This window comes from Neovison vison, chromosome 1 (genome assembly GCF_020171115.1).
Source record: "Neovison vison isolate M4711 chromosome 1, ASM_NN_V1, whole genome shotgun sequence".
Taxonomy (NCBI): Eukaryota; Metazoa; Chordata; class Mammalia; order Carnivora; family Mustelidae; genus Neogale; species Neogale vison.
In genome coordinates, this window is record NC_058091.1 from 1,338,799 (window position 1) to 1,360,669 (window position 21,871).

Consider the following 21,871-nt stretch of genomic DNA (forward strand, 5'->3'; position numbering starts at 1 on the left):
GCCAAATCTGCCCGTGCAGCGGGACCCTTGTCTCTGGGCCCCTCTGCACAGTGGCTGGCTTTACCTACCCCCATCCCCAGGAACCTCCTCCTCCCCATTAGCCCCTTCCCCATTAGCAGACTGGAGGTGTTGCCTGCTGGACGTCAGGACAGGATTGGTAAGTGGCTGGCGAAATGCACCGGCCTGCACGAGGGAACCAGCCCCTAGAAGAGGCCCGCCAGGGGCCGGGAGCCCAGAGCTGGGAGCCGGAAGCCAGGAGCGGGGACCCGGGGGCCGGGGGCCGGGGGCTGGGAGCCGGGAGCTGGGGGCTGGGAGTGGGGGGCCAGGAAGGGGGCTCAAAGCGCTTCTGCAGGAAAAGTCGGATTCCGGATTGAAGCCCGTTTCCAGGGAGACCCCCGCGGGGCACAGACTCATGTCCCTCGCAAGATGAGGATGGAAATGGGAGGCACCCTGAGCCCTCAATCGACCCCAGCCAAGGTGCAGGATGCCTGACACTTTGTTGTATTTATTGCATGGGCTCTGCTCCCAACACGGGATCCAACGCAGGGCGATCGTGAGATCCAGACCCTGAGACCCAGGCCTGGCTGACTCGGGAGTCGGACGTTCCACCGACGGAGCCCCGGGGCGCCTCCCTCCGTTGTCTTACAATAACCTGCAGCGAACAACATCGTTGTAAAGTGACTCTAGTATCTGTACCTGTGTTAGCAGAAGTGCCACGTGAACCTGATTTTGAAATCTATAGGCACCTGCACGTTCTTTTTATTCTCACGCTTTGGATGTAATGGAAACCGCTTTCGTGAGGTGAGTTTTACTTCTACCCACTTCCCTTCGCACACGTTCTGTGCCACAAGTTTACGGGATGGCACTGGAGCTGAGTGAGAACCCGGCCAGGAGAGTTAGCCGGAGCCGGGAGGCTGGGTCCGGACACACGGAAGCCAGCAGGACCTTATCCAGAAACGGTCTGGCGAGGCCCCACGGCAGGCACAGCCGAGCTGAGTCGGGTTTCCACCAGGAGAGCACAGGCCCCTCTGGCCCGGCTCTGACCCCGCACGGGTGTCCACAGCACGAGCGTTAATCCAGAGGCTTCCCCCGGCGGCTTCCTCGCGGCCTTCCCATACGGCAGCTGATGGCCGTCGTCTAAGGGAATGTGGCAGACGCAGGACCGTTAACTCAGGTGGTAACCGCCAGCTCCGCGGCCCGCTACCAGAGCCGTGCCAGCACAGCTGATGGCTCCTAGACCCTTCTCGGAATCTTGAACTTCCAATTAGATCATTCCTCCTGCGTCAGCACAGGTAACGGAGGGGCAAAACTACAGTCAAGGCATCCGGATTTTTCTCAGATCGATGGGTCTAGAACCAGGACACATGACTAGGAAGAGGAAGGAAGAGGAGGGCCTCCACGCCAGCTTCTCCGTGGGAGCCACCTGGAAGCCGTGGACCTGCTGCTTCCGTGGCGCACGCCCTCGCGTCTCTAAGTTCCAGGACAGCTGCGGCAGCTGCGGCGTGCGGACGAGTCCAGCAGTTCCGCACGTCACTCCGCCCATCGGTGTGCGCGCACCCCGCGTCCTCACCCCTGCTCCCCGCCCGCCCTGCCCTCTGGTCCCCACCCCTGCTCCCCGCCCCCCCACCCCGGCCCTGCCCTCTGGTCCCCATCCATGCGCTCTGTGTGGTTTCGAGTCTGCTTCTTGGTTTCTCTCTTTACTTCGCGCATTCATCGTTTCCGGCTTCCTCACAGGAGTGAGATCGTACAGTATTTGTCTTTCTCTGACCGACGGATTTCACCCCGCGGAATCCCCTCGAGCTGCATCCGTGTCGCTGCAAACGGCAAGATTCCATTCCCCTTTACGTCAGAGTAATGTTCTGCCGTGCGCGCGCGCGCACACACACACACACACACACACGTCTGTGGACACTTGGGCGGCTCCCAGAGTCTGGCTGTCACGGACATTGTTACTACGAACATCAGGTGCTCATATCCCGTCAAATTAGTGCTTCTGTATTTTGGGGGGTGAACACCCAGGAGTGCGGTTGCTGGGCCGTAGGGCAGCTGTTTAACTTCCTGAGGACCCTCCGTGCTGCTCCCCAGAGTGGCCGCTCCGGCTTCCGTTCCCACCCGCAGTGCGCAAGGGCTCCCCGTTCTCCGCGTCCTCGCCAACACCTGCTGCTTCCTGTCTTGTTCACTTCAGCCGTTCTGACAGGGCGAGGGGAGAGCTCTCCGTGCTTTCATTTCATTTCATTTCCCTGACGATCAACAATGTTGAGCATCGGCTCGTGTCGGCCCTTTGTCTTTTTTCGAGAAATGTCTGTTCGTGTCTTCTGCCCATTTTTAACTGGATTATTTGGGGGTTTGGGTGTAAGTTGTACAAGTTCTTTGTACATTTGGGAACTAACCCCTTATTGGACACGTCATTTGCAAATGTCGTCTCCCATTCTGTAAGTTTCCTTTAGTTTTATTGACTGTTTCCTTCACTGCGCAGAAGCTTTTTATTTTGAGGAAATCCCAATAGCTCATTTTGGCTTCTGTTTCCCTTGCCCCAGGAGACAGATCCAGAAAAATGCATTTTAGTCCCTGGACACCCATCGGGACGCCTGTCCTTCCCAGTAACGTGCGTGAGAACGCCACGGGCGATTTGTGTTGAAAAGTGACGTTGAACAACGCAGGAACGGTGGATCCTGATGCGCACGAGTCCTGGGGTCTAAACATTGCTTCTTCAAAGACTGTTTCATCTTCAAATATCTGGGCTAACTCAGTCTTTGTCGAAGGCACAGTAACATATTTCTAGTGTTGGGGGTTCAGTTTGGGAGGCTTTGGGCGTTCTGTTTTCATGGTCCCCATGAGGGATGAGCTGCCCTCTGGGCCAGGAGACCCTTGTGTCCCTTTGCCTCGTGAGGTATGAGCTGTCCAGTCACTACAGGTCTCTGAAACCCAAGTGAGAGATCGTCAGAGGAGAGCCAGGGGACGGGAGCCTCTGGGGTTCTGGACAGTCTCACGCGGGCCATCGTAGAGCAGGGAGGAGGCCGTCCTCAGTCTAGACGATGCCGTCATGACCCGCAAGTCCTTACAGAGGCCCTGGGTGCTGTGGAACCAGAAGTCAATCAAGCGCAGGGCGAGGGCCAGGAGGTCCCCTTACAGGCGAAGCCCACGCATTCTCATCCCGGTGCCTCCTCAGGGAGCCACTCAACAAGGAACAGTGGTTTCCCAAGTGTCCCGGCGCAGACCCGCCTTGCTTCCCTTCACCTCGCCTCCCAGACACGCTGCCGCCGAAGGTCGTGGCAAACCAGCACCGAGAGGTCTGCCAGCTCCACGTTTCCAGCAACACGTGTTCACTTCCTGTCTCCGAGCCACATTTTGGTGCTTCGCGCAATATTTCAGTCCTTTTCATGGTGATGACGCGGGGCGGTCTGTGGTCACGCGCGTTCCTGAACGCTCCGATGAGGGCTGTCACCCTTCAGCACTGACGTCTTCTGTAAGCGAGACATGTGGGTTGTTTTCTTAGATGTGATGCTTGTGCACGCTTGTAGACTGCAGGGTAGTGTAGACAGAACTCACGCACACACTGGGAAACCAGAGCATCGATCGGCCTCGTTTTGTTGGGGAGCCCGGATGCCGCGTCTCTGCGGCGCACCTGCACCGAGTGACCAGAATCCCGGGACGGCTCGGCGGGCGCTGAGCAGTGACTTTAGAGCCAGACACGGAAGCTGCTTCAGGAATATCGATCATTTGCTTGTGGAACAAAGGTTCCGCGTGTGACTGGCTCTTCGTCCAGACCATCTGACGTCCTTCATGTCTGTTTTCTCCAAAGGAATCAGAAACAGCACAGTTTGCTGTTTCTCAGCCACTGACAAAACAGGTTCGAGGACCGTGCTGAACCCTGGAAACCCAGATGGGTGGGATTTGATAAATTATGTTCTTTCTGTTTTCTACAACTGGGGAAGGATATTTAAGGAGAAAGAATCATTTTTCATTTACAAAACTCTTTTTGTAAAGTTATGTGTTGCTTTCTTCCATCCCACCGCGAGAGGCCGGGCGAGTCGTGGCTGCCCCCGGAGCCCCGCGTCTGCGTCCACGCGTCCTTTCGAGGCAGTTTTCACCGTGGGAGGCACGTGCGCGTATATGTGTGACTCCGTGACATCATTTCTAACTTGAATCATCTCACCTTTCATGCATTCTTCTATGAACGATATTTCCTATCTGTGCTTCAACATTTTAAAAGTATATTTCCCTAATAAAGTAAAACTTAAGTTATAAATCGTATGGGCTTTGTTCACAGAAACTCAGCTCTCTCCTGAGAACGCGCTGCTGTCCGTGGGGCCGGTGCCGGAAGAAGAGGCTTCCTGTGCACCCCGTGGGTGGGCGGTGGCGTCAGACCCCCAGTGTCTTCGGACCGGGTGCGACCCCCCCGGTGTGAGCCCCCCACCGCAGAGCCTTCCTTTCAAGGCTCATCGCATTTTCAGGAACGCAGCAACGTACTGAAACGGAACCGAAGTCACGTTTCCTGCTGCGGCAGCTGCTCCCTTCACCTCGCGTATCCCTCCGGGGGCAGGTCCGGGGGAGACTCACCGGGGCCAGCCCCGCGGATGCCCAGAGCCCGTGTGCCCAGGCCAAGCACCAGCGCAGACACGAGGGAGGCCGGGGGCGTGGTGCGGCGAGGGGCGCCGTCTCCGCACAAGTCCGCGTGCGCCGTCCCTTTTCTGCCTCAACTCCCTGGGGCTCCCCATTTCCCGCTAAGTAAGAGCAGAGCCCCCCACCCCCACCCCGCACTAGCCCAGCGCTCCTTAGGGCGGTGCCCCCTCGTGTCCCCCGTCCTCGTGTCTCGACTCGGCCTCCGCAGGGGGCGTGGCTTCCTGCATGAAAAGGAGACGCACCTTCTGTGCGGTTCCCGCCAGGGCAGCAGCACCCAACCACGGGGGAGGAAAGGGGCTCAGTGGGCAGTGCTCTGCTGGCCCCGCACGGAGAGGATGTTCCCAGCGTTCCACCTCAGCTCACACTAGGGCCCCTCCGGGGCTTTTAAATGCTCAGGGTCTAAAACACTCGGACTCTGAACAAAGCACAATGGTGGAAAGAAAACCCTCGTGACCACGTGGCCACCGGTACGGGCAACACCCAGGTACTAGAACCCGCGTGTGGTGCCTGCGGACAGGACCCGTCCCGGGCGAGCCCCAGCCCCAGCGTGGGCGCCGGTGCTGGTCACCGTGTGAACGTGGGTCTGCGGGCCGAGCTCTCCCGTGGGGCCGAGGAGGGGGCTCTGCGGGAGCAGGCAGGGTGCCGACTTAGTCACGGGCAGAAATGGCCGGAACGTGTTCACCTCGGATACCGCGATCGTCTCGTGAAGAAGGACGAGCAGGTGATTCAGAACAGGGCCAGGCTTGGAGCCAGGAGCCGAGACCCGGCCCACTGTGGCCGAGGGAGTTCCACCTCGCTGAGGGCCTGCTGGGCCAACGCAGACGCGGAGCAGAACCTCATCTCAGAGGCGGCCGTACTCTGGTCTTTTCTCTTAGCTAACAGGAAAAAGAAGGTAAATCCCTTTCTGAACGCAACCGTTGGTGCCGGAAATGTCAGCGTATGTTGCCGAGTCAAACCCTTCATTAACATAGGAAGGATTTCGGTGTTTGTGCTGGTTGCACTGAAATCTGATTCTTGAATCCGGACAATCAGAAATTACACGTGAAACGTCAATGGGAAGGAAAGTCAGGGACAGTGGGCGCAGGTGCTGTGTGGGTCCCCCGAGCGGGAAGGAGAAACGAGGTTGCGGTGACCCGAGGACGGTCCCCGGGGATGGTCGGAGCAGCGCGTGTCCTGGTCAAATACCCCGAGGAAAGAGCATTAAACAGCTTCAGAAATACCTCTGCTCCTGGGACTCACAGAAATCACTCTTCCTCGACACTACAAAAACGTCCCACCAACTGAAAACCTTTCAGCGTTTGCTTATAAAAATTAGCAAAATGTGAAGACAGCGTGCGTGGCCGCCCGAGCTGCCGGCCGCCGGCCCGCTTACCTCTGCAGCTTCCCCGGTGCGCGACCTGCAGCTGAGGGTCTCTGCACTTGGCGCGCTGGAACTCACAGCGAGACAGGAAGGTCCTGCCGTCCGACGCGCACAGGGCCTTCTGCGAGGGACCCCCGCACTCCAGGGCGCAGTCCTTGTCTTGATCTTGATCGACTCGCAGGAACTTGGGGAGGGAAAACACAAGAAGCCAAACAAACGTAAAGAGGCGTCCTGCAGAGTCGCAGAAAACAGAAGTCTGCTCAGGCCACACACATCGGCGGCGTGAGGCCCCAAGCGCAGCGGCGGCCCCTGAAGCCCCGAGCCGACCGTGCTAAGGGGTGCACACAGCTCGGACGCGCAGGAATTCTGCTTGATCCTCAACGCTCACGCTCTCGGTCGTGACTTCGCTGGCGAGTCCCCTCCCACACGCACCGTGTCTTGCCGCCCCCCCAGAAGTTGCCCCTGTGAGTCAAGAGGGGCCGGGGTGGCAGGTAACCCCTTCTCGGGTCCTTGCCGGAACTAGCTGGCCGTCTTCTGCATAAACACCAGGCCAGGGAGGCCACGGATGGCCGGGGAGGCTGCGGACAGCCAGGGGAGGCCGCGGATGGCCAGGGGAGGCCGCGGATGGCCAGGGAGGCCACGGATGGCCGTGACACGGCCAGCAGCCCCACACACGTATGCACACCCCCCAGCCTTACGTGGTCGATGGCGGGGCCTGCCCTCACCCAGGACTGCAAGCACCCGCGAGCGCAGGACCGCGTGAGGGAGCCCCCAGGACCGTCCACAGCCCCTCTGCGGCCACCATGCTCCCGTCGCCCGCTCCAGGGTCCCTGTGCTTGACTGGTGCTCTGGTACCCTGACATGACCCCGCAGGGCCAGCTGTGTCTCCCAGGGGCCTGACTGCCCGCTCCCCCGCCCTCGGAGGACATTTCCAGTCCGACCTGTCCGGTCCCCCGTCTCACGGGCAGAGCAGCGAGCAGGAAGGCGGCACTCGGGAAGGCTTTGTACATGGAATAAACAAAATCTCCACCTGCCTTTTGGACTCTGGTGTACCCCCTGCCCCACAGGGTTTTCTCTGACTTCTGGAGCACTAGCAATTCGTTAAGGGAAAGCAAGGAAGGAGAAAATAGGAAACTGAGAGATGTGGCTTTTTTTTTTTTAAAAGATTTTATTTTATTTATTTGACAGAGAGAGATCACAAGCAGGCAGAGAGGCACAGAGAGAGGAGGAAACAGGCTCCCTGCTGAGCAAAGAGCCCGATGCGGGACTCGATCCCAGGACCCTGAGATCACGACCTGAGCCGAAGGCAGCGGCTTAACCCACTGAGCCACCCAGGCGCCCTGGCTTTTTTTTTTTTTAATTTTACTTATTTATTTGAGACAGAGAAAGCAAAGCCACGGGAGTAGCAGGGTCAGAGGGAGAAGCAGACTCCCTTCTGAGCAGTGGCCCAATGTGGGGCTCGACCCCAGGACCCCAGGTTCACGACCTGAACCGAAGGCAGAGGCTTCACCGACAGAGCCCCCCAGTGCCCAGAGCTGTGGCTATGACCGCGTACTGCGTGCGGGCGGCTGGCCCCTGAGTACTGTGTGCACTGAACGGGTTGATTTGGCATCGTTTGTCCCAGCGGTATTTATGGAGGTAAAGGGTCCCATCCACTTGTTCCCTCTTCAGGATGAGAAGAAAAGGAAATTCTCAAATTTTAGATACTTCATTTCTCTTTTTCCTTTTTTTGTTTTTGTTTCATTTTTCTGATTTTTTGTTTGTTTCTTTGTTTTTTCTTCATGTTCTCAGTGCTCCAAGATTCCTTGTTTACGCACCACACCTGGTGCCACGTGCCGTCCACGCCCCCTCAATACCTCGCTCTTTAAAAGGTGCCTGCTTCCCTGGGAGGCTCTGGGGTCCTCGCCGGCACTGTTTCCAGAGTGACCCAGAGCTGACTCGGAGACAGAGCATGGAGGGAGGGAGGACCCGAGCAGGGGCGGACCCCACGGGGAGTCCGGGCAGGGCCTGGCGCCCCCGGTCGGGTCCTCGGGTCCTGGGAGGGAAGGGCCGAGCACACCGGGGCCAGGAAGTGCCGCTCAGACGTCCCAGAGCATCAGCGGGGGCTGGGGAAGGTGGTCCTGTTCCCACCGTCCGGATGAAGGCTCCAGCCGGGAGACAGGTGCCGGGGGCAGGAGGCAGAGGGGTCTTCCCACGTGGGGCCTGGGGCCACGGCGGGGACGCGCTGTTCTAACTTGCTCGGGCTCACCCGCCGAGAGACACGTGGAGACAGATCGCTGCTTTCTCACGTTGTGCGGAACGGTGTTCTTTTATTCAAAAATGGGCAAGGCAAGCCCACACGGTCTTTTGACAGAATTCTGTTTCCACGGAGTTTTACGGCCAGTTGTTTTGTTGTTTTCTCTTTGCCCAAATGTGCTCGAACTTTCCAGCTCGGAGGTGCACCCCGGGGCTGCCGAGCTCCCGGGACGTGCTGACACCCCACAGCAGGGAAACTCGGGGAGCGTCCACCAACACGCGGCCTCCAGCTCCCCGCAGCTTCCCCGCGCGCCTCGCTGCCCCCACAAAGCTTCTCTCACGCACCGCCGGCCCCACAGGGCAGCGTCATGCAAACGAGAGACGCAGAGACAGACGGGGGCCAGACGGGGAGACAGAGAGACAGAAATGGGAGGCAGAGAGACATTCAGAGACAAAGACAGACAGAGAGAGCAGAGACAGAGAGACGGAGAAACATCGAGAAAGAAACGGAGAAAGACAGAAACACAAATGGGCAAAGAGAGACTAACAGAGATAGACAGAGCCGGGAGACAGCACAGGTGAACCGAGAGCCCACCGGACCGGCCCTGCCCGAAGGCCACACCGATCCCCAAGTCCGGCCTGGAAGGAGGGTCTATTCGCGTCTCCTGAAAGCCCAAGATCGCTTGCAGTAAGACCCTGAAGTCGTCCTTTTCTCTAAGGAGAGAGATGGCGTCTGCATCTCACAATAGAAGAAAGAAGGCTCAGGGTTCTGGTGTTGGGAACTGGACCATAATTCCTGATAATTTAATGGTGCGGAATGAACAGGGGCGCTTTCCTTCGTCAGAAAGAAGAGAACACACACTCTACACACGTCGCTCCCCCTTCCCACCTCTGACCGCAGTTACGTTCCGAGGGAGACGGTGCACAGAAGACAATGAGCTCTTACCTGGGCTGTTTGTTCTTTGACAGACAAACCCCGTTAGAGGAAAATAAAACAGCCCTCTTTTAAAGAATTCACTGTTTATTAAAAGAACTTGGTAGAGGGTCTTCAGACTAGTTAAGATAAAAGGTAATTTGCCAAATTTAGAAAGAAATCAGACACCGACGGACACGAAGCGAGACCTCAGAGTGCCGGGGGTCCCCGTGTCTGTGTCTTGACAACGTGGCGCTGGGCCCACGTACAAGGACAGGCGGGAGGAAGTCATGGAGGGCGCCCGCGCGACCCTGTACGGAGCAGAGGTAGTAGGTCCGGGGCAAATGCATCAGAAACATGGTCTATACTTCGCTTAGTAGAACACGAGGGTGTAAGCCGGAGGAAAGTTAGAACAAAACCCAAACACTGAAGAAACGGGTTAAACTATGTACTCGTGTGGCTGGATTTTCCCTCCATGACACTGATTTAAGACTTTTTTTTTTTCACTGTTTATGCTATGGGATAGCACCAAGAAATACGTAGTTCCACAGCGAGAACTTTCTAAATCAGAGCCCAGTGGAAAGTAAGTACGGCTTCGAAGCGCCTTTGCTGAATCTGCAGAAGAGACTCACCCTGGGGGTCGGGGAACAGACGCATGGTGAGGGCATCGGGGAAGGGCACACACCCACCGGGGCACGGGAGGGAAGGATCTCGAAAGCGACCGAAGGATGGGTATGAGCGAGGTCACAAGCACAAGCCCAGGAAAGAGTTCCTGCCTTCGCAGTAAGCCAGAGAACCGGGATCGGCGGGGCCAAGGGAGAACCTGTCATGTCTACAACCCGCCCCAAAGGGTAAAGTGGGGTCAGTAGGGCACTTGCCCCAGGGCGCTTCTCCCAGCAAGACTGCCTTTGCGACCACCCCTCACGCGCCGGAAGCAGTACAAGCCGAGTCAGACCAGCTTCAGCTGAACTTACTGGATAATCACTGAGAGACTGCTCTCCTTTCTTCTCATCTCCAGGGCGGCGGGATTCAGAGGAGGGCCAGCCTGCTGAGATTAAGGGGGCAGCAAACCTGGAACCACGGGTGGTCAGCAGGTCGCCTGGGACACAGAGGATCACCAGGTCGCCGGGACACCCCATGATCACCGGGTCAAGAGAATGTAGCAGGTTTTTCAACGAACGTGCGGGAAACAAATTAAGGTCCAGCCCTCTCTCCAGGTCAATGCTGAGGGGCTGCCTGTGACAGGAGGACCCAACAGAGGGGGTGACAGGTGAGGGAAGGGGTAACATAAGGGCCAGAGCAGTGCCTCTGAGTACCAACCCCAGGAGGACTGTCCACTTTGAGTGGGGAACCAAGAAAGACCTCTCAGGGCTTGAAAGCCTCCAGAGGAAACACAGTCCCAACAGCCTGGATGAGACGTTCCGGGACGCAGTTTCCAGATGCCTCTATGGTCAGTGATGACATGGAAACAGTGCAGACTCACAGTGATGAAAGCAGGAGCCTAGAAACCGTCATTTTTCTTTTTATCGGCCCAGCCGCCTTCACATCGGCATGGATGCGAGACTCCTGTGAGTGTTTCTGTGGACCGCTGGCCGGCGGGCTGCTGGCCCCCGACCCGCTGTGTCCCGGGCCTCTGCTGGCTCCTCTGCAGACAGCTCCTTCCGCCGGCAGGTTTCGGTTCCAGCCCACACGGAGGGCGGGCAGGTGCTGTGCTGGGCCTCCTGCTCTGTTCTCTTCCCCAAACTCTTCCTCTGCGTTTGTTTCCCTAACCTGCTTCTGCATCAACACCAACGTCAATGTCCTGGCATTTCTGCGCCTTGTTAGCGCTTCTTGGAGGTAAGTCAAGAAATCTCTTATTTATTGTTCCAGGTTCATGTTAATTTGAGATTCAGTGAGAACTGGTTATCATAAAATCGTTAACAAAAAACCATGTGGATGGGGGACGCCTGGGTGGCTCAGTGGGTTAAGCAGCTGCCTTCGGCTCAGGTCATGATCCCAGCGTCCTGGGATCGAGTCCCACATCAGGCTCCTTGCTGGGCTGGGAGCCTGCTTCTCCCTCTGCCTCTGCCTGCCATTCTGTCTGCCTGTGCTTGCTCTCTCTCCCTCTCTCTCTCTGATAAATAAATAAATCTTTAAAAAAAAAAAAACGTGGATGGTATTGCCTTAAGACAAGAAGGATCTTGGCAAAACATACATCAATCAATCAATCACATTAGTCAACATTCGTCCTTGCTCCCAGCATCAGACTTGTCTGCACAGGGCAGATTTCGACTTTACGTCCCTGTAGAAGACTGCACAGAACAGGATTTCCAGCCCCAGCCGTCACACGCCCACCCGAGGGTCTCACCAGACTTCCCATGACGTGACGGTGCTTACAGAGGGCTCACTGGACCTGGGGCACGATCCCCATTGGTTCCAGGGACAACCTAGTGCCACTTGCTAACCCAGAACCCCAGGAAGAATCAAGGGACACACCAAATGTCAAATGTGTCACGATCTACGTGTCCCTCTCAGCCGCAGCCTCATGAAACGGCACGAGGTTGGCATGGGGGAGACACTAGAGCAGACACTCAAGCACCCCCAGGGGCCCCCGGGACCACCACCCCACAGGCTAGTGGGGATGTGCGTTCCCCATGTAGCCTTGGCCACCCCACACGGTATCTGGTGTGCAGCCAGGGCTCGATGCAGGCTTGTCTGGTGTGACCCTGCGGCACTCACTCCGGAGCGGCCAGGGCACACGGTGGAGGAAAGGGAAGGGAGTGGGGCACCCTGAGGCAGGAGTGCAGGGGCGAGGGTGAGTCAAGGCCACGGACGGACACATGCGCCCCAGGAGGAAGCCCCGGCCAGCACGCCCCGCAGTGACTGTTCGAATGAGCAGCGCTGCCTGACCGGACGCTCCATCCATCTGTCCGTCCACCGGCCTCTGCGGCACATGCCTCACTCGGCAGGCATCCCGGCATCGCTGGACTGAGGCACACAAAAGCTCGGATGTCCACTCTGCCCGTCAGTGGTGCCAAAAATGAACATTCTACCTGGAGAGCCATTCCCAGTGATGGGGACGTTTACGTGAGAAGAGTCTAAAAGTGAACATGAAGGGGATTAAGCCCCTGCCAGACTCCACATCCCCAACACCCCCATCCGCACACCAGGATCACCACGGCTCTGTGTGGACGGCACCGCCAGGGACTGGCTCAGCGCGTGCACCCCCGGTCTTCCCCGCAGGGACCCTGATTAGCAGACCAGGGTGAAACCAGGCATCCCAAGGAGGTCGCGTGACCACTAGTGGCCCGACCTGTGTCATGGAGCCGCGTGGCTGGAGGTGCCCGCCGCGGGCCATAGGCACAGCTGGACCCGTGTTCCGGGAGGGCTCCGCAGGATCTGTGACTCCCCGAAGCACTCCACACTTCAGGAGGTGGCGGAAGGAGCAGCGCACGGCCGCTGTTTCTCTGTGTCCTGCTTTCCTCGACGACCGGATGCATCTCCTTGAGGACATGACAGTTTCAAAGGCCGGAGTGTCTTCTTGGAGCTCCTGCTCATTTCGAAGCATTTAGACCAAAGTACGCTAAAATGCATGTTAGAGGGCAACCTGCGAAGCCAGGGAAGTCGTCCGGAGGCTGACACAGCAGATCATTTGTTCCCTGGCCGGACCTCCGTGGGGACCACGTGCTGCGGGGAAACTGCTCCCACCGGCAGGAGCCAGGAGCCAGGACACGAGCCCTGGCTGGAAGCGACCTGCTCACGTGGCCACGGGGAGATCGCCGCAGCGCCCGGAAGCGGGCGTGAGGACAGGGGTACCAGGAAGTGCACCGGATGCTTCCGACCGGGCTGGCGCTGGGGGGACAGGGGTACCTCACGTCAGGGCCGGGGACGCTACTCTCCAAGGGGAGCCAGGTCTGGGTCTGCGTCCACAGCCAGCAAGACCCCAGGTGTCCGGAACCCCGTCTCCACCCCCGCTGCATCGAATCCCCGTCTTCCTCCCCGTGTCCGTGATCTCGCACTTCCTCAGACAAGACGTGTGCCCAACCTGGATTCTGAAAGTAGGGGCTCCCCCTGCCAACGAGGGCCGTGGGGCTCATGATCGCCACAGGTCTGCTCCCCGTAGGTTTCCCCGACAAGTCCGAGCACAAAGCAGGTTCTAACAAGGATGTGCCGTGCGAAAAAGCCGAACAACGGGACGCTGCTGGGACAGCCCCGGTGTGCAGAGCAGCCAGGATCCGGAGGGCGGCGCACTCAGCAGGGGCAGGAGAAGACCCTCCTCTCCCCCATACTCATCGCCACCAACCAGGACAACCACCACGCCCCGAGGGGAAAGAAACAGATGCGGAGGTCCGAGTTCCTTTCTTGTTATGGAGAGAACCGATCCCTTGTGCTCACGGGCTGGGGCGGTGCAGACGGAATGATGCTATCGGGGCTGGAGGCTAGGAGAGGGCTCTCGGGAACACAGGCGCAGAGACCCGGGCCCTCGGGGGACACCAGGTGCAGGTGCCCCTGCAAATGAAGAAGCAACGGAGGGTCCCAGGGCAGGTCACGCAGCGAGTACATGACACCACAGCAACCACACCAAGGACTCGGGACCCAGGCCATTACCCTCCTGCAAGTACGCCTGCCAGGGTCCTCGGCCCAAAGGCGCCAGGGCTGGGTCATCTCTCCCAGGCCTGAACCCCAGGGCTGCAGTAATTCCCCCGAAACACAGGATCAGCCTCTAAAGGAAGCTTCAGGGGGATGTGTGGAGGGGGGCTGCCTTCCCCTTCCGCTCTCCTGTTCTCATCTGCTCCCGTCTCGAAGGCATTCGGTGCCGGTCATATCTGGTATCATCTGCCTCTCACCTTGGTTTGCACATTAGAACAAATTCTTCACATTTTTTACAGTCTTGGTTTATGTCACGAGATAGCCAAGGCATGGGATCCTTCCAAGGGAATTCTCTTCACGGTTCTTTGACACGCAGCATCTGAACTGCGGTCACTTCGGCACCCAAAATTATCACCATCACTGCAACGTGTAAGTGCGACCCTGAGGTGGATGCACCGTCTGGAAGCCCCACGTTCACTAGAGCTGGCGCTGCTGGAGTCCGTCACCTGACGCCTGTCACTACGGCACCCGGGTCATCCTCCGCCAGGTGCCTGTGCGGGGAGAACCCGCTCGCTGCTCTAACCCGCAAGCCTCCCCCAAGCAAAGGTGTCTCAGTGGAGCACGACGCTGCACGCAGGCGTCCCTCCGAAGCCTTTAGAACACGCAGCTTGCTGTCACCTCGAGCCGTACGTCCGGTGCGGGGACACCGTTAGCCGCGTGCCGCCACGTGGACTGAAATTAATCAAATTAGATGAGACTTAAAATTCGGGTGCTCCTCCCAGGGGAACGGGGGAAAAGAGAAAACGAGACAAAATCAGAAAGAGAGACAAACCATAAGAGATTCTAAAACCATAAGAGACTTGGGGTGGGGGCTGGGCAGCCGGGGGACGGGCAGGAAGGAGGACCCGTGACGTCCCAAGCACTGGGACACTAAACCCACCTCTGAAGCTGGCAATGCACCGCAGGTTAATGAATTCAATTTAAATAAACTAAAAAACAGAATAAGGTAGGATAAAACAGAGTTCCGGTTTTTCTCCACACGGCTGCTCTGAGAGCCCAGAGCCGACCACGGACGACGGTGTCTCCCTCGCCGAGGACGGCTCTCCCCGGCACTGCCGCCAGGAAGCGAGGCCTGAAGGGATCAGTCCCTCGTCTTGCCTCCTAGAGCCTACGTTTTTAGAACAATTGCAAAAGGACAACTAAAAATCAATTCTATGGCCAAATGCTGACAAAAGAACCTTGTTTTGAAAAAGTTATGTTGAGATTCACAAGGTTAGTTACGAAGGAAAGAGAAATGCCTTCTTCCAGGGAGGAGGAAGTGGGTGATTTCGGCCGGGGGGATCGAGAGGTTTCCGAGGCCATCGTGGGCCACTGCAGGGCTGCGGGGAAAGAGCAGGAGGGAGGCAGAGACCGTGGGAAGGGGAGCAAATGGGGAAACTCTGCCCCGGGGGCCTCGGGGGCACCATGGGGGACGGCAAGCCAGAGCAGCGGGGGAGGGAGAAGATGCTGCGACACGGGCAGTGGGGGTCCCTGTGGTCTGAGTGAGCACGGGGACACGTGGGACGCTGGGCCGCACACCCGAAGCCCACGGGGCTGCCCCAAACAACAGCTTTACTCTGTGCTCCCAGGGTCCTGCCAACCAGGCGTCTACCCGGTGCACGAGGAACCGAGCAGCGCGTGCACGTCACCCACACTTACAGGGAAAGCAAGTGTCCCACAGAGACACAAAAAGAGAACCTGGGGTTTTTCCGAGGGAAGTGTCTGAACTCTGGAAGCAAACCCCGCAGCCTTGCCTGCACTCGGCGCTGACGGCCCTGGGTGAATGTCCAGCAGCGCCGGAGACGCTCATGAAAGAATCCAGCTTGCCCTTGTGGGGGTCCCGAGCCCCCAGCCTCCAGTTGGGGGAGGAGCACGCCGGAGTCCCGTGGGTGGGCAGTGGGGCAGTTCCCGGGATGGGCAGAGCCCGAATTCCATGACTCAGAGCATGGACACGGCCTAGCCAATCAGCCTCAGAACTTGGGGGTCAGGAACCAGTGCCCTGATCTAGCAGGGCCAACAGACACGTCCTGTGGCCAGAGAACTGGGAACCCAGGGGTCGGGGCAAATCAATAGTTGCACCTTCGGCGGCGCAGCTCGGGGACTGGGCTGTGCGGGCATCGGGGGACAGAAGGCCAGGACAGCAACATTAGGAGAACGACGCCCTCAGATGATGTCCACTCTGAGCGCCAGGGCTCCCTGCCCCGGAAAATCAGTCACATCCCAAGTTGAGCACGGCTCAGTTCCAACCCCTTTATCACATTTTTCCCATCTTCTTGGCAGGGAGGATGTGTCCTGGGAATATTTGCAGTGAAGCTTCACTTACCCAAAAAGATTTTGCTGGGCTCTTTCTCTGCATTTCAGTGGAAGTCCAGGAAAATGCTAAGTGTGAAATTCAGGAAAAGGGGAGAGGGAAGAGGGGAAGACTCTGACATCCCTGGAAGCCCCTAACTGGGGAGACGGACAGGATTGCCACGGTACCTGCCCCCCGTCCAGCCTCCAGGCCCCAGACGCCCCACTCTGCCGTCGTACTGCGAGTGAATCCATGGGGACCGTCAGCGAGGGGACACGACTCCGACCAGCATACGCCACGACTATTTAAGAACCTCGCCAAGATGTGGACCGATATGCTTGGAATCACGTCAAACCAAGAAAACAGTGAGGTTTGTAATGGAAACAGAGACACACTTGAGCTTAGGATCGTTCCAACAGCATCGGGACAGTCCCACACTCCTAACACTGGGATTCCACGGCCGGGGATGTGCAAAGCTCACAGAAGAGGCTGCTGCATGGGAACCTGTGACATTTTCCGGAGGGTGACTCCGTTAGGAGCTCACGTCAAATAACCCTTGGATGGTAAAAGCCAGTGAGGACCCCGTAAGGACAGAGGCATTTAACTCTGGAGTGCATGGCGATGCAGAAGGTTTTCTCTGCTGCCATTTAACTGGGGGCGGGGGGGGCAGAGTTTATGCAATTTTTGAAACACATGTGTGCGTCTCTGCGTTATCAACGTGCTCATCTGAAATGATTTTAACCACTCAGCGTGTCACATACTTAAAATTTTGATGTTACTGTATATCAGACTAACACAATTTCAGGCAAGGAAACCATCATAGGGCCCAATCTTATCACACCGAGGTCCATTCTGAAGACATCTTCATACTTTGAAGGTCACTTCCTGAAGCCTTCCTTTGGCTCCGTCCCGCATGTGAGAGTCGCACCCCGCGCCTGCAACACTGGCCTCCACCATGCACCACGGCTACGTGGCATCTTGTCAAAGTGACGGGAACCAGGTCGTCCACTCTCCGCTGGTGAGGACCGGCTTTCCTGCCAGCGCCCTTCACAGACCACCTCTGAGCGTCTATGCGTTCATCCGTGTCATCTTTTTTCCAGTTTTCAAGTCTTCTTGGAAACTACCCGCCCAGCAATTTATGAAAGACTCAAAAAAACATACCCAGGGACACGAATTTCCTCCCATAGCCCCGGGTTCAAGCTGCCACCCGGGCGCGGCGTGGGGAATGGGAGAAAAGCCCCTCGCCGTGTGGATGGCAGCGCTGGCCGGGGATCCGCGGCGGGTTGCGGTGCCGGCGCTGTTTCTCGGGGGTGAGCCATCACCCCATGACCCCCCTCCTGCCCCTGTCTGCGTGTGGGCTCCCCGTGGCGGGCTGACCCGCCACCACTGTCGTCCCAGAACCTCGGGAGAAGCCTGTCCAGCTCACCCGACCTTGCTCTGTAATAATATCCCCGTCACCGTGGTGCCCCGGGGGCTCCCATGGCCCCCGAAGCGTCCCTGTCTCCCTCCGGCCCTGGGCTGTCTCTGAAGGGGGACCCGGCCGGCTTCCGAGGAGCCAGATGGAGCGGCGGCGGCTGAGAGAACCAGGCGTCTGTGCGGGTGTGGGGGGGCACGGGCAGGCATGGGCGGGCACGGTGGCCCTTCCTCCGGCCCCCAGGAGAGCCCGACTAACACGTAAGGGGCCTGGAAGGGAGGGGGAAGTAGGAAAGGACGAGCGTCTTCGAGCCAGACCAACTTCGTGCTTGCATGTGCGCAGAGCGTGTGCAGAAAGAGGCCACGAGGACGCCCCCGCGATGGGCTGCCCTGAACACAGTGAGCATTTCCACTCGAGACAGAACCTTTTCCGCCTCCACAAGGAGTTCTTCAAATACAGGCTGGGGTGTTTCACGCGCTGGGAGAAGACGGAGGAGACATTGTCCTGTTTGAATAAATCCAACTGGAACTCCAGAAGCAAATTCAATACTAAAGTGAACTAAAACACAGAGAGATCAATTAACCAAATGAATTTAATAAGTTAGAGGATGGTGGTCCCTGAAGGACAGGAGCTGGGGGACGCGCGCAGGGTCCTCCGTCGGCCGCACCGGCACCGCTGTGTGCCCAGCAGCATCGAGACTCGTGCCAGAAAGGACAGACGAGCCAACAGCACAGCTCCCTCTCCCGGGCTCGTCACCTCCCGTGGCCGTTCCCACCTGGTTCAGTCTTGCTAACCCGGCCGACGGGGGTGTCACTCCTTGAAAGTAGCAAAGATCACAATCACGTGAACTCAGACGGCTCCTCCACGTCTGTGTCTGGTAAGATCAGAACATCCCTACGGCTCATGTGCACAGACATTTTAACTCCACTATCCAGTCCGAGCTCTGGCCGAAGGAATGCCTGGGGGGCTCAGTGGGTTAAGCCGCTGCCTTCGGCTCAGGTCATGATCTCAGGGGCCTGGGATCGAGCCCCACATCGGGTTCTCTGCTCAGCGGGAGCCTGCTTCCTCCTCTCTCTCTGCCTGCCTCTCTGCCTGCTTGTGATCTCTGTCTGTCAAATAAATAAATAAAATCTTAAAAAAAGACTCTGATTGAGGATTCCGTGAACAACTTTGTTAGCAGGAATATCAGTTTTGCTGTTTGCACACGCTCGCTCGGCCTGACCCCAGCAGCGCTGCTCAGGAGGCTCCTGGGCCCCCAGCCCCGCGCGCTGGTTCTGAAGAGAATCTTCTTGCCCTTCACTCCCGAGCCGGTTCCGTGCATTCGGGAAACTCTCTCAGCGTCGATAACTCCACAGGTGCAAAGTTGTGACTTAGCTGACATGAGGTCAGTCCTCCGTTCCACACCGTTGTCCGGCTTCGTCCTTCCGGCTCCCCCAGCCCCAGCGCGACCCCGACCAAGCGCGGCCCCGCACAGAGACAGGCAGGGAGGGCCCGACAGGGGAAACATTGGCCACGACCTGGGCGGACCCACCGCGAATTCTACCAGATGATCCAGAAACACTTCCCGTTGTCAGGAGTGACACCCAGGGCTGCGCACGGTCATCCTTCCTGAGGGAAGCACGTCCCCACCCTATGTAAGTGACACAGACCCAGGGGTCTCCCCTCCATGTCCTGCCCCAGTGGGAGCGGGAAGGGCAGACTCCAGACCCCATTGACCCCAGCGGCCATGGGCTTGTGGCCAACTGAAGGGGAAACCGACCGCATAAGAAGCTTGTGGCTTCCGGCCGGGCCACAACACGCCCGCAGCACGGCTGCCATGTTTGCCCACCTGCCGTCCCAAGGCTTCCCAAGCCGGGGCCCGAGCTGCCCCGGGGTCAGCTCTATCCCAATGTGCAGCCGACTTCATCACTTATGAGACCAGGGCGCCAGGGGTGCGTGGGCAGCTCAGTCAGTGAAGTGCCGGATTCTTGACCTCAGCTCAGATCGCAATCTCTGGGGAGATCGCACCCCGCGTCAGGTCGAGCTGGGCGTTCAGCCCACTTGGGGGTCTGCTGTCCCTCTGCCTCTCCCTGCCCGCCTGGGCACGTGCTCGCTCTCTCAACAGTAAATAGAAGTAAAACCGGGCATGAGGGCATTTCTCAGGTCCATCAGGTTTTAAAACCGCGAAACTCTTCCCGCCAACTGCTTGCCTCAGAGTCCCACGGTGCTCTCCAGCGTAGGTGGGCAAGGGGCCCGTGGACGGAAGCCATGCTCTCTACGCTTGTTAGGGGTCAACCAACCCTGTGTGGGGCTGTCACCCCTTCTGACGCCACCTCCTTCTGGCACAACAGTTTATACTACTGGGCAGGTCCTTCCGGAGACACGTCCCTCTTCCCTCCTAGGGATGGATCCTTGGGCCGAAGCACCGGGAGCTGCCGGCTGGGGACCTGGGTCCCCGTGGCCTCCCCCTCCCAGAGCGCTCAGAAGTCAGGCCGTCCCCTCACTGCCTTCCACACAGGGACTCGCCACAGACCCACGAAAGCAAGGCTGCGGGTCAGAAGGCGACAGACAGGATTGGGTGTGCAGACGTTGTGGGCTGATGTTCCCCCCAGGAACATCCCGTCTTACACCCGGTACCTGCGACTGTGACCATATCTGGAAACATGTCTGCTGACATGACCCCCTGTGGCCCCTGCCTCCGATCGCCCAGTGTTCTGGGTCGATTTCTGTCCCCGAAAATCTGTATGTGAAGTTCTAACTCCAGACCCAGAACGCAGCCTTGCTGGGAAAGAGCTGCCGCCGAGGTGGGTAGTTCCGTTAAACTGAATCACGTTTGGGGAAGAAGAGCCTTTATTCTGACAGGACCGCCGTCCTAGAGGACAGAGGAATCTGGACACAGACGCGCACATGGGCTCGGGCTGGCTCTGTCTCTCTCTCTGTCAAATAAGTGATAAAATCTTTAAAAAACTACTCAAAAGGGGAGAGCGAGCCACATCTGTATGAAGGTTTAGCGCCACATGTGTCTTCTCTGGTCGCTGGTTTCCACGTTCTCACTGTAGTTGCCCCTTCTGTAGACCGGACGCGGCCAGGCGTCTGCAGAGCCCACAAACGCTACCGTGCCTCCCTGTGCAGAGCCGAGCCCCCCACATCTTTTCTGCATCTTCCATTCCCCAAACCACAGACGTCTGCAGGCCCGAGGAGAGGGCTGGGCGGTCGTAAACCAGAGACGGGCCACGCACGCTGCCCGGCCACTCTCGACACAGCACCCGAAGCCCAGCGAGAGCCAAGTGCCGGGGAGAGGGGGTCTGGCAGGGCATCTGGCGCCGGGAGCTGGGTGGCCACACCCCAGGGGTACGCACACGGAGAGGAGGGCAGGATGGAGGGCCAACCTCGCCTGTCCCCCAGGGAGCATGGGACTCAGAGAACAAGCACCTCTGACAGCCCATCGGGGTAAGAGGAGAAAGCCAGGCGAAGGGCGCAGGTCTGCTCCGTGCGCCAGGAAAAGGTGAGCACGGTGTGGAGGGGGGATGGGGCTGGGCGCGGGGGACGCGGTCCCCGTGGGCGGGAGATGGTGAAGGCCACGGCACGTACTTGCTGTCCCAGCTGGACCTCGCCCACCAACAGGAGCAGACACGGGGGTCTCTGCAGGGTCTGCGGACACGCCCTCCCTGCCCCCACACACATCGGCTGCCTTCTGTCCACTCACATGTGGCAAATGAGTGAATTTGCCGAAACACAACCACCAAGCAAGCCCACCCTGGCCAGCCTGGGTACAGCTTCTGCAGACGTTTACAGAGGCCCGATGTGCACTGGAATGGGGCCCTGCCCGCGCCGCAGCCTGCAGGCTGATCCCATGGACGCTGGTGTCCGTGACTCGTGCAGGAAAGGCCGCCGTGCAGGCTGAGGGCTCGCCCAGGACTCTGGCTCTGCAGTGAGAAGTGGCAGACGTGGACTTGGATAGCAGAGAGCTGGAACCAGGAGTTTCTGTTTGGTGAGACCCTGGGCACCCAAGACAACCCAAGCAGAGGTGCCCGGGAGTCAGGTTTCCAGACGGCCTCCGAGCGCCCTGCCACGGACTCACGGGTGCCCCGTGACTATTTGGGTGCCCCTGCGGCTCTGAGGATGAAGCCGTGGGAGCAGCTCTTTCCAATGGAAACACCAGCCTCGGTGGCACTGGTCACCCCCATGTCCGTGACACAGAGGCAGGGGACAGCTCCTTCCCCGGCCCGACGGTCCCCCTCCCCAACCCCCAGCACAGCCGCTGGGCTCCCTCAAGAGACTCAGCAGCACTGGAACAGAGGGGGACATGCGGGTCCCGGGCCCGAGCTGTCCGTGGGCAGAGACAAACAGCTGCCTTCAGAGTCCGCAGCCGGACCTTGCCTCCCCGTTGTGCCCTCAGATCTCGGCGATTCCGGACTCGGAAGCTCTTCTCGGGCATAGCCCTCTTGG

At 58.6% G+C, this 21,871-nt stretch overlaps 1 protein-coding gene across 1 annotated transcript in view; it reads right to left on the minus strand.

The window, feature by feature from the left end:
• Positions 1 to 21,871, minus strand: part of SMOC2 (SPARC related modular calcium binding 2) — a 143,965-nt gene that overhangs the window by 94,817 nt on the left and 27,277 nt on the right. Inside the window, exon 2 of the mRNA XM_044242252.1 lies at positions 5,996 to 6,167. Within this exon, the coding sequence (XP_044098187.1) occupies positions 5,996 to 6,167 (172 nt within the window). The remainder of the gene's footprint in view (positions 1 to 5,995; positions 6,168 to 21,871) is intronic.